The sequence below is a fragment of the Tachypleus tridentatus genome, chromosome 9, assembly GCF_004210375.1.
Source record: "Tachypleus tridentatus isolate NWPU-2018 chromosome 9, ASM421037v1, whole genome shotgun sequence".
NCBI classification, from domain to species: domain Eukaryota; kingdom Metazoa; phylum Arthropoda; class Merostomata; order Xiphosura; family Limulidae; genus Tachypleus; species Tachypleus tridentatus.
The window spans coordinates 3,907,137-3,919,364 of NC_134833.1; the positions used below are offsets into that span (position 1 = coordinate 3,907,137).

General features: G+C 31.9%; 1 protein-coding gene across 1 annotated transcript in view; it reads left to right on the plus strand.

Annotated features, from left to right (window-relative positions):
* LOC143224680 (uncharacterized) overlaps positions 1-12,228 on the plus strand; it is a 66,500-nt gene that overhangs the window by 21,237 nt on the left and 33,035 nt on the right. Inside the window, exons 6-7 of the mRNA XM_076452839.1 lie at positions 300-437; positions 8,835-8,958. Of these exons, the coding sequence (XP_076308954.1) occupies positions 300-437; positions 8,835-8,958 (262 nt within the window). The remainder of the gene's footprint in view (positions 1-299; positions 438-8,834; positions 8,959-12,228) is intronic.

A 12,228-nucleotide genomic window follows, 5' to 3' on the forward strand; every position in this document is an offset into this window, starting at 1 on the left:
ATAAATGTTTCCTCTTTGTTTATATTAGATTAAGTTGGGGTGAGCTGGGCTGTATGCCTTTCTTGTACCTATTTGAACTTCATATCTTCAAACCATATTAATCACCAATGACAAGAAACGTATTTACTTCTATCGTTACATTTATACAGTTTCTCTCCAGATGGTGAAGCTACCTACTCACTTCTTCCCTTCACACTTTAGCCTTACAGATGATAAGGTTACTTACTTTTTATAATTATATAGCCTACATAATATAGAAATACTTAACCACTTACTCAGTTTTTATGTTCACACTCTAGCCTCCAATTGATGTGTACTGTCTAGGATATAAAACAAATGTTCCTGTTCCCCAGTTACCTGATTACTTCAGTTACAAGTCAGAAATTATTTCTTTTGATTTGCCGAAAAACACTCCAACTGGTATCGTTTACCGAAAAGTAAGTTAAAACACTCTTAAAACTTTAAAAAAGAATTATAAGAAGTTATAAGAAAACTGTTATTTTTAATTTTCATAAACAGAAACAGAACACAGCAGAACTTGCTTAAGAAGCACTATGTGTCCAGTGTTGAAGTTAAATTTGGTTAAAATGTCTAGAAAATATGCTTGTCTTTCTTATTTCAATTAACGAAATGTTACTGTTGACTCATTTCATGTAACTGAAATAATGTAAATAAGACTTTTGTCTTTGTAATTGAATTAGATATAAACATTTCATGTATATAGAAACCTATTAGTATGTCATTAGATTGAAGGAGAAGATAGATGCTCTTGAGATAGATAAACATGGTCCTGTTATGAGTTCATATATACTTATAGTGATAAAACACAAATCAAACGTGTATATCCGATTTTAAAGCACATGATATATTCAAGGAAAAGGCAAAATAAACGGGCCCGGCATGGCCAAGCGTGTTAAGACGTTCGACTCGTAATCCGAGGGTCCTGCGAATCATTTAACTACAACCTCGGTAAATATATAGCGTAGGCATTTTCTAAATATGTAACATCAGCCAGCTCTTTTGTCAAATACTCTTTTAATATATTCTTAAGCAACTAAATAATAAAGCCTTAATGGCCAGTTTCGAGAGAATCTCTCTCTTCACGTGGCCTGGCATGGCCATGCGTGTTAAGGCGTTCGACTAGTAATCCGAGGGTCGGGGGTTCGAATCCTCGTCGCACCAAACATGCTCGCCCTCCCAGCCGTGGGGGCATTATAATGTGACGGTCAGTCTTACTATTCGTTGGTAAAAGAGTAGTCCAAGGGTTGGCGGTGGGTGGTGATGACAAGCTGCTTTCCCTTTAGTCTTACACTGCTAAATAAGGGACGGCTAGCACAGGTAGCCCTCGAGTAACTTTGCGCGAAATTCAAAACAAGCAAAATAAACGGTAGCAATACACTTAATGTCTCTTCGAAAATATAAAAAAGAAAATCAAACAGAACAAATTTAGAAAAACTACACCACTAAATGTCATTCAGTAAACACCAAACGACCTGAAGACTTAAAATACAACACAATATTCCATAAATGAAGCTCATAAGTACAATAGAATAATAGGATTTCAACCACACACGAGAAATAAGAAGATAAGTATTTGACATCCATGTAAGTGATATCACAATCAGTCAAACTAGCAGAGAAGTGAAAGAAAATATGCATAATTCACTAAGTTTTAAAATATTTATTATACATATGTGCAACAGACAACTTTTCAGTCAATATTAATAATATATAATCTATGTGTGTTTCAACCCTGGTTGTACTGTCTGTTCTTTTGGGGCTTAGGTCGTTACAACACTACAACCAGAATTGAAACAAACACAAATTAATTTATGAATTTTTAATAACTATAGAGTTCAAAAAGTAAAACAACTAGAAATCAAAATCTGTTTTCTGAAAACCCACATAATTAGTATTTGTCAGAATATGGCGTAGTGCTAACATTAAAGAACAATGAAAATTAGGGTTAATGTTTCAATACATCTATGTATTAGAAAAAATTAAATAAAAACCTATTTCCAACACAACAACAAAATCATTAACAACATCGTAAAACACTTGACAGTTATCTCTCCCGAACAAATTATCGAAACTCATGACAGGAATTTTATTCAGTAGCTACATCACAATATTACATTCAAGTTACAAAAAATGTATATACATTAATAATATCTGTACGTCACCGCTAGGAGAACAGGTGTCAATCTTGTAACACGAAAAAAATTAAAAACAACTCGATCAACTAGAAGGTGGTTTACTGCTTATATATAACTAAAATTTATAGCTTAGCTAAACGACAAGGAACACTAAAGGAACTAAAAATTCCCTACCTTTCATTGTATGTTTTTATATACAATTATAATATATATGTTTCAGTTAAAATCACTTATATATCTATATGAACAATACAATACGCTTGCATGCTATATATATATATATATATAATTATGATAGACAACTTTGAATTATTGTTAGTAATATTACTATGAATTATATCCAAATTATTATAGTTCGTTGACAACAAATTGGTAAACGTTTCACATGTTTTTCTTATTGTTAATTCTAAGTGCACTAATTACAGTGTTTTTTATTTTATTTCTTGAGATACTATAAAACGGTTGGCAGATAATGGAAACACCTAAGCCTATAGAAGTGTCTCGTTAAGATACTATGAAAACTTTGATAGATAAAGGAAACATCTATGTCAGTAAAAATGTCTCGTTAAGAAACTATGAAAAGTTTGGCAGAAAAAAAATGTTAGTAGAAGTGCCTCGTTAAGATACAATGAAAAGTTTGGTAGATAAATAAAACATTCATGTCAGTAGAAGTGTCTTGTTAAGATACTGTGAAACGTTTGGTAGATAAAGAAAACATTTATGTCAGTACAAGATTCTCGTCAAGATCCTATGATACGTTTGGTAGATAAAGAAAACATCTATGTCAGAAGAAGTGTCTCGTTATGGTACTATTAAAAGTTTGGTAGATAAACAAAACATTCATGTCAGTAGAAGTGTCTCGTTAAGACACTAATAAAAGTTTAGTAGATAAACAAAAATCTACGTCAGTAGAAGTGTCTCGTTAAGATTACACAAAAATTTTGGAAAATAAAGAAAACATATATGTTGGTAGAAGTGTCTAGTTAAGATACTATGAAAAGTTTGAGAGATAAACAGAACATCTATGTTAGTAGAAGTGTCTCGTTAAGATACAATGAAAGTTTTAGTGGATACAAAAACATCTATGTCAGTAGCGGTGTCTTTTTAAGATACTACGAAAAGTTTAGAAGATAAACAAAATATATATCTCAGTATAATACTGTCTCGTTAAGACAGTATGAACAGATTGGTAGATAAAGGAAAATTCCATGTCAGTAGAAGTGTCGTGTTACAATAATATGAAAAGTTTAGAAGGAAAAGAAAACATCTATGTCAGTAGAGGTGTCTCCTTAAGATGATACAAAAAGTTTGGTAGTTGAGAAAACATCTATGTCAGTAGAAGTGTCTCGTTATGATACTAATAAATGTTTGGAAGAAAAACAAAACATATATGTCACTAGAAGCGTCTCGTTCAGATATTACGAAAAGTTTGAAAGATAAAGAAAACATCTATGTTAGTAGAAGTGTCTCATTAAGATACAATGAAAAGTTTGGTAGATAATGAAAACATCTATGTCAGTAGAAGTGTCTGGGTAAGATTCCATGAAAAGTTTGGTAAAAAACACAACATCTATGTCAGTAGAAGTGTCTCGTTATGATACTAATAAAAGTTTGGAAGAAAAATAAAACATATATGTCAGTAGAAGTGTCTCGTTAAGATAGTATGAAAAGTTTGGTAAAAAAAGAAAACATCTATGTCAGTAAAAGTGTCTCGTTATGATACTATAAACGTTTGGAAGATAAAGAAAACATCTTTGTCAGTAGAAGTGTCTCGTTAAAATACTATGAAAAGTTTGGGAGATAAAGAAAACATCTCTGTCAGTAGAAGTGTCGTGTCACAATACTATAAAAAGTTTACTAGAAAAAGAAATCATCTATCTCAGTAAAAGTGTCTCGTTCAGATAGTATGAAAAGATTGGTACATAAAGGAAACTTCTATGTCAGTAGAAGTGTCTCCTGAAGACGATACAAAAAGTTTGGTAGGTAAAGAAAATATATATGTTAGTAGAAGTGTCTCGTTAAAATACCATGAAAAGTTTGGTAAATGAATAGAACATCTATGTTAGTAGAAGTGTTTCGTTATGATACTATGAAAAGTTTGGTAAATAAAGAAAACATCTATGTCAGAAGAAGTGTCTCGTTATGATACAATTAAAAGTGTGGTAGATAAAGGAAACATCTGTGTCAGTAGAAGTGTCTCGTTAAGATACTATGAAAAGTTTAGAAGATAAACAAAATATCAATCTCAGTATAAGTGTCTCGTTAAGACAGTATGAACAGATTGGTAGGTAAAGGAAACATCTATATCAGTAGAAGTGTCTCGTTTAGATAGTGTGAAAAGATTGGTTGATAAACAAAAATCTATCTCAGTAGAAGTGTCTTGTCATGATGCCATCAAAAATTTGGTAGATAAATAAAACACCTCTGTCAATAGAAGTGTCTCGTTGAGATACTGTGAAAAGTTAGGTGGATGAAGAAAACATCTATGTTTTTAAAACTGTCTCATTATAATTCTATGAAAAGTTTGGTGGATAAAGAAAACATCTGTGTTAGTAGAAGTGTTTCGTCATGATACCATGAGAAGTTTGGTATAGAAACGAAACATCTTTATCAGTAGAAGTGTCTGGTTATGATGCTAAGAAAAGTTTGGTGGATACAGAAAATATCAATGTCAATAGCGGTGTCTCTTTCAGATAATACAAAAAGTTTAGAAAATTAAGAAGACATATACTTCAGCAAAAGTGTCTCGTAATGATACTATGAAAAGTTTGGTAAATAAAAAAAACATCTCTGTCAGTAGAAGTGTCTCTTTAAAATACTATGAAAAGTTTAGAAGATAAACAAAATATATATCTTAGTATAAGTGTCTCGTTAAGACAGTATGAACAGATTGGTAGATAAAGAAAACTTCTATGTCAGTAGAAATGTCGTGTTACAAAACTATGAAAAGTTTAGTAGAAAAAGAAAACATCTATGTCAGTAAAGGTGTCTACTTAAGATGATACAAAAAGTTTGGTAGGTAAAGAAAATATAAATGTAAGTAGAAGTGTCTCGTTAAGATACTATGAAAATTTGGGTAATGAATAGAACATCTATGTCAGTGAAAGTGTCCAGTTAAGACACTGTGAAAAGTTTGGTGAACAAAGAAAACATCTATGTCAGTACAAGATTCTCGTTAAGATACTATGATATTATTGGTAGATAAAGAAAACATCTATGTCAGTAGAAATGTCTCGTTAAGATACCATTAAAAGTTTGGTAGATAAAGGAAACATCTATGTCAGGAAAAGATTCTCGTTAAGATACTATGAAAAAGATTGGTAGATGAATGAAACATCTATGTCAGTAGAAGTCTCTCGTTAAGTTACAATGAAGAGTTTGCTTTATAAACAAATCATCTATCCCAGTGGAAGTGTCTCTTTAAGATATTATGAAAAGTTTGGTACATAAAGAAAACATCTTTATTAGTAGAAGTGTCTCGTTGAGATACTATGAAAAGTTTGGTATACAAACAATACATTTATGTCAGTAGAAGTGTCTGGTTAAGATATTATGAAAAGTTTAGTAGGTAAAGGAGACATCTATGTCAGTAGAAGTGTCGTGTTACAATACTATGGAAAGTTTAGAGGAAAAAGAAAACATCTATGTCATTAGAGGTGTCTTTTTAAGATGATACAAAAGGTTTGGTAGATAAGAAAATATATATGTTAGTAGAAGTGTCTCGTTAAGATAATATGAAAGTTTGGTAGATAAAGAAAACATCTGTTTTAGTATAAGTTTATCGTTATGATACTATGAAAAGTTTGTAAACAAAACATCTTTGTCAGTAGAAGTGTCTGGTTTTGATGCTAAAAAAACTTTGGTAGATAAAAAAATTTCTATGTCACTAGAAGTGTCTCGTCAAGATACAATGAAAAGTTTGTAGATAAAGGAAACATCTATCTCAGAAGAAGTGTCTCGTTAAGATAGTATGAAAAGATTTGTAGATAAAGGATACATCTATGTCACTAGAAGTGTCTTGTTAATATACTATGAAAAGTTTGGTATATAAATAAAACACCTCTGTCAATAGAAGTGTCTCGTTGAGATACTGTGAAAAGTTAGGTGGATGAAGAAAACATCTATGTTTTTAAAACTGTCTCATTATAATTCTATGAAAAGTTTGGTGGATAAAGAAAACATCTGTGTTTGTAGAAGTGTTTCGTCATGATACCATGAGAAGTTTGGTATAGAAACGAAACATCTTTGTCAGTAGAAGTGTCTGGTTATGATGCTAAGAAAAGTTTGGTGGATACAAAAAATATCTATGTCAATAGCGGTGTCTCTTTCAGATAATACAAAAAGTTTAGAAAATTAAGAAGACATATACTTCAACAAAAGTGTCTCGTAAAGATACTATGAAAAGTTTGGTAAATAAAAAAAACATCTCTGTCAGTAGAAGTGTCTCTTTAAAATACTATGAAAAGTTTAGAAGATAAACAAAATATATATCTTAGTATAAGTGTCTCGTTAAGACAGTATGAACAGATTGGTAGATAAAGGAAACTTCTATGTCAGTAGAAATGTCGTGTTACAAAACTATGAAAAGTTTAGTAGAAAAAGAAAACATCTATGTCAGTAAAGGTGTCTACTTAAGATAATACAAAAAGTTTGGTAGGTAAAGAAAATATAAATGTAAGTAGAAGTGTCTCGTTAAGATACTATGAAAATTTGGGTAATGAATAGAACATCTATGTCAGTGAAAGTGTCCAGTTAAGACACTGTGTAAAGTTTGGTGAATAAAGAAAACATCTATGTCAGTACAAGATTCTCGTTAAGATACTATGATATTATTGGTAGATAAAGAAAACATCTATGTCAGTAGAAATGTCTCGTTAAGATACCATTAAAAGTTTGGTAGATAAAGAAAACATCTATGTCAGTAAAAGGGTCTCGTGTTGATACTATGAAAAGTTTAGTAGATAAAGAAGACATCTTTGTCAGAAGAAGTGTCTCGTTATTATACTATTAAAAGTGTGGTAGATAAAGGAAACATCTATGTCAGGAAAAGATTCTCGTTAAGATACTATGAAAAAGATTGGTAGATGAATGAAACATCTATGTCAGTAGAAGTCTCTCGTTAAGTTACAATGAAGAGTTTGCTTTATAAACAAATCATCTATCCCAGTGGAAGTGTCTCTTTAAGATATTATGAAAAGTTTGGTATATAAACAAGACATCTATGTCAGTAGAAGTGTCTGGTTAAGATATTATGAAAAGTTTAGTAGGTAAAGGAGACATCTATGTCAGTAGAAGTGTCGTGTTACAATACTATGGAAAGTTTAGTGGAAAAAGAAAACATCTATGTCATTAGAGGTGTCTTTTTAAGATGATACAAAAGGTTTGGTAGATAAGAAAATATATATGTTAGTAGATGTGTCTCGTTAAGATAATATGAAAGTTTGGTAGATAAAGAAAACATCTGTTTTAGTATAAGTTTATCGTTATGATACTATGAAAAGATTTGTAGATAAAGGATACATCTATGTCACTAGAAGTGTCTCGTTAAGATACTATGAAAAGTTTGATAGATAAACAAAACATCTATGTCAGTAGAAGTCTCTCGTTAAGATACTATGAAGTGTTTGATAGAAAAAGAAAACATCTGTGTCAATAGAAGTGTCTTGTTATGATACTGTGAAAAGTTTGGTAGAAAAAGAAAACATCTGTGTCAATAGAAGTGTCTTGTTATGATACTGTGAAAAGTTTGGTCAATAAAGAAAACATCAGTGTGAGTAGAAGTGTCTCGTTATGATACTGTGAAAAGTTTGGTAGAAAAAGAAAACATCTGTGTCAATAGAAGTGTCTTGTTATGATACTGTGAAAAGTTTGGTAGAAAAAGAAAACATCTGTGTCAGTAGAAGTCTCTCGTTAAGATACTATGAAGTGTTTGATAGATAAAGTAAACATCTATGTCAGTAGAAATGTCTCGTTAAGATACTGAGAAGAGTTTGGTTGATAAAGAAAACTTCTATGTCAGTAGAGGTATCTCATTTAAATTATATAAAATGTTTGGTAGATAAAGAAAACATCTATGTTAGACTAAGTGTCTCGTTAAGATACTATGAAAATTTGGTAGACAAACAAAACATCTCTGTCAATAGAAATTTCTCGTTATGATACTATGGAAAGTTTGGTCAATAAAGAAAACATCAGTGTGAGTAGAAGTGTCTCGTTATGATACTGTGAAAAGTTTGGTAGAAAGAAGTGTCTTGTTATGATACTGAAAACATCTGTGTCAATAGAAGTGTCTTGTTATGATACTGTGAAAAGTTTGGTCAATAAAGAAAACATCAGTGTGAGTAGAAGTGTCTCGTTATGATACTGTGAAAAGTTTGGTAGAAAAAGAAAACATCTGTGTCAATAGAAGTGTCTTGTTATGATACTGTGAAAAGTTTGGTAGAAAAAGAAAACATCTGTGTGAGTAGAAGTGTCTCGTTATGATACTGTGAAAAGTTTGGTCAATAAAGAAAACAACTGTGTGAGTAGAAGTGTCTTGTTATGATACTGTGAAAAGTTTGGTAGAAAAAGAAAACATCTGTGTCAATAGAAGTGTCTTGTCTTACAAACTGAATAAGTTAAAACTAGTCATTCATATTCAAGCATTTTTATTGATTCAGCAAATTGATTATTTTGTAGATTTATTACGATTCGAAATTCAATATTACCCAAATTGAGTACAATTCTAAAGATCCTCGACTTGGTCTCGAATCGGAACATGGAAAAGACGAGAGACTATTAATTATTCACGATTTCAATACAGGTGAGATTCTTATGTCAAGCTATGTATCTTAGATATTGTAAATATCTGTATTCTGTGTTTAACTCATGCTGTGAAAAGTAATTTTACAAATGATGTTCATTGAACTTAATTATATTAATTTTCAATTATAAAAATGTTTTTAAGCTTAACTATCGTATACTATCCCTTTATACTATACCTTACTACGGTAAACTTACGGACTTACAACTCTGGGCTTCGATTCCCGACTGTGGATGCAGCAGATAGTCAAATGAGGCTTTGTTCTAAAACAAACATATTGTATCAGTAATTTTTGTACACAAAGTGTAAAAGTTAATTGTAAAAAAATATTTTAGCTTTTAATTACAATCTATTGTATTTCAGTATTATGTTAGAATTCCATGGGGCACAACATATTGATTTTTCATATTCACTATTTTTGTTATAGTATTATTTATTTCTTAAGCTTTGTTTAAATGCAAAATAAGATATTCTTATAGTTTGACATAAAATAGACTGACAAAGTGTTTTTATAATATATAAACAGAGCGTGTTTAGCTCCACATCGAATAATATGTTGAAATATTTGTCGATTATCTTGTCCATTTAACCCGTATATCTTTCTTCGGAATCTTGATATCTGTTTATAAGATCCAATTGAAAACTGTTGTTGACTAAACATAGCGAAGAAACAAGGATGCTCATATCAACAAATTTCAGTTTATATTGACATTTCTTTAACAGATAGAGGAAGTTTCACGAATATTGTTCAGTTTAGATGATGGAGTAGCCAAGAGTTATAGTGAGATAATTTCAACAACTTTGAAATTGATATATTTAAAGATATACAGTCATCTGAAAAAGTTAGAACACCCTATGAAAGCCTGTGTATTGGTGTAACATTTTTGGATATATAGATATTTAATCTCAATTTCAACAATACTGAGAGATTATAGAAATATAACTAAACAATTAAAACTGAAGAAAAGACTTTTCAAGATCTTCTGTAAATGTAATTCTACAAAAATGCATATTCTAACTGAGGAAAAAGTTAGGACACCCCCACATTTATTCCCACTTAAAATGGCTCAACTCACACACAGGTGTATCACACCAGGTGCATATGATTAGAAGATCGTTACTCAGCATTTTGAATGAGGCTTGTCGTATTTAAACCTCAGACATTTAGTTTGGTGTGCTCCTGACTGTTGAAGTGACAGTAAGCACCATGGTGAGAGCAAAAGAGCTGTCTGAGGACTTCAGAAAGAAAACTGTAGCAGCTTATGAGTCTAGTAAGGGATTTAAAAAGATCCCAAAAGGTTTTGAAATCAGCCATTTCACTGTCCGGAAAATAGTCAACAAGTGAAGGGCATTCCAAATAACTGATAACATGTCTAGGTCTGGTCATCCAAGCAAGTTCACCCCGAGAGCAGACCGTAAGATGTTAAAAGAGGTCTCCAAACACCCTAATATGTCGTCACGGGACCTACAGCAGGCTCTGGCTACTGTTGATTTGAAAGTGCATGCCTCTACAATCTGAAAGAGACTGCACAAGTTTAACTTGCATGGGAGGTGTGCAAGGAGGAAACATTTGCTCTCTAAGAGAAACATCAAGGCCAGATTGAAGTTTGCCAGAGATAATGTAGTCAAAGACCAGGACTTCTGGAATAATGTTCTTTGGACATATGAGCCCAAAATTGAATTATTTGGACACCAGAACAGAGGACATGTTTGGCGTAAACCAAATACAGCATTCCAGGAAAAGAACATCATACCAACTGTGAAGCATGGAGGTGGAAGTGTCATGGTTTGGGGCTGTTCTGCTGCAGCAGGACCTGGACAGCACACAATCATAGAATCCACCATGAATTCTACTGTGTATCAGAGGGTGCTTGAGGATCATGTGAGACCACTGGAAGAAAATTAAAGCTGAAGCGGAACTGGACCCTGCAACAGAACAATGACCCAAAACATACCAGTAAATCCACCAAGGACTGGCTGAAAACTAAGAACTGGAGAGGAATGGCCGAATCAAAGCCCAGATCTTAATCCCATTGAGATGATGTGGGGTGACTTGAAACGGGCTGTACATGCAAGAAATCCCTCAAACATCTCACAGCTGAAATAATTCTGCATTGAGGAGTGGGGCAAACTTTCTTCAAACCGATATCGGGGACTGGTAGATGGCTACAAGAAGCGTCTCACTGCAGTTATTTCAGTCAAAGGGGGTAACACTAGCTATTAGGGGGTAGGTTGTCTTAACTGTCCTCAGTTAGAATATGCATTTTTGTAGCATGAAATTTACAGAAGATCTTGAAGAGTCTTTTCTTCAGTTTTAATTGTTTAGTTATATTCCTATAATCTCTCAGTATTGTTAAAATTGAGATTAAATATCTGTATGTCCAAAAATGTTACAAAAATGCACAGGCTTTCATAGGGTTTCCTAACTTTTTTACATGACTGTATATTAAACAGGTCTTTGTAAAAACAATTATTTTAAGAAAATTATTAAACAGTCATTTATACGGCTACATTTATCTAACAGAAAAGTTTAAATCTATCATTAGTGTGTCTAAATATTTGTAAAAAATAGATTTTACTCTTAGCTCGACGTGACGAGTGCTATATGATATTACGGTATGAATTATATATAATATTATTAACTCTACACAGTGCTATGAGTTATATAGGATATCATTAGCTATACATAATGCTGGGAGTTATATCAGTGGTGGATACAGGACTTTTTGTTGGGGGGATGATCGACTAAGTAACAGTGACCTAAACCCGATCCCAAGTAAACTTTTCCTTGTTACTGCAACGTAAATTTCGTGGAATTGATTTAGAAACAAAGAAAAGAAACGTATATGACTATGAACTCTCATTCATTGATTTTATTCTGAAATATCAAGTTTCAAGTAATCGTACAGCACTGAATCACGTAACATAGAGCATGTGACGATGAACTTTCATATTTTTCTAAATAACATGTTACAAGTAATCATACAGTACTATACTGAATCACGTAACATAGAGCATGTGACAATAAACTTTCATATTTTTCTAAATAACATGTTACAAGTAAATATACAGCAAATATATTGTAATTGAGGTGATCAGTACTTTATATTTCTGATTTCTCATTAACCTACACAATTTTGGTGTGGTCAGTGAAGGGGATGCATCCCCCTTCTGAATCCATTCCTGAGTTATTTATAATATTGTTAGCTATACATAATACTATGAGTTACATATAATATTATTAGCTCTACTTAATATAGTGAGTTATAT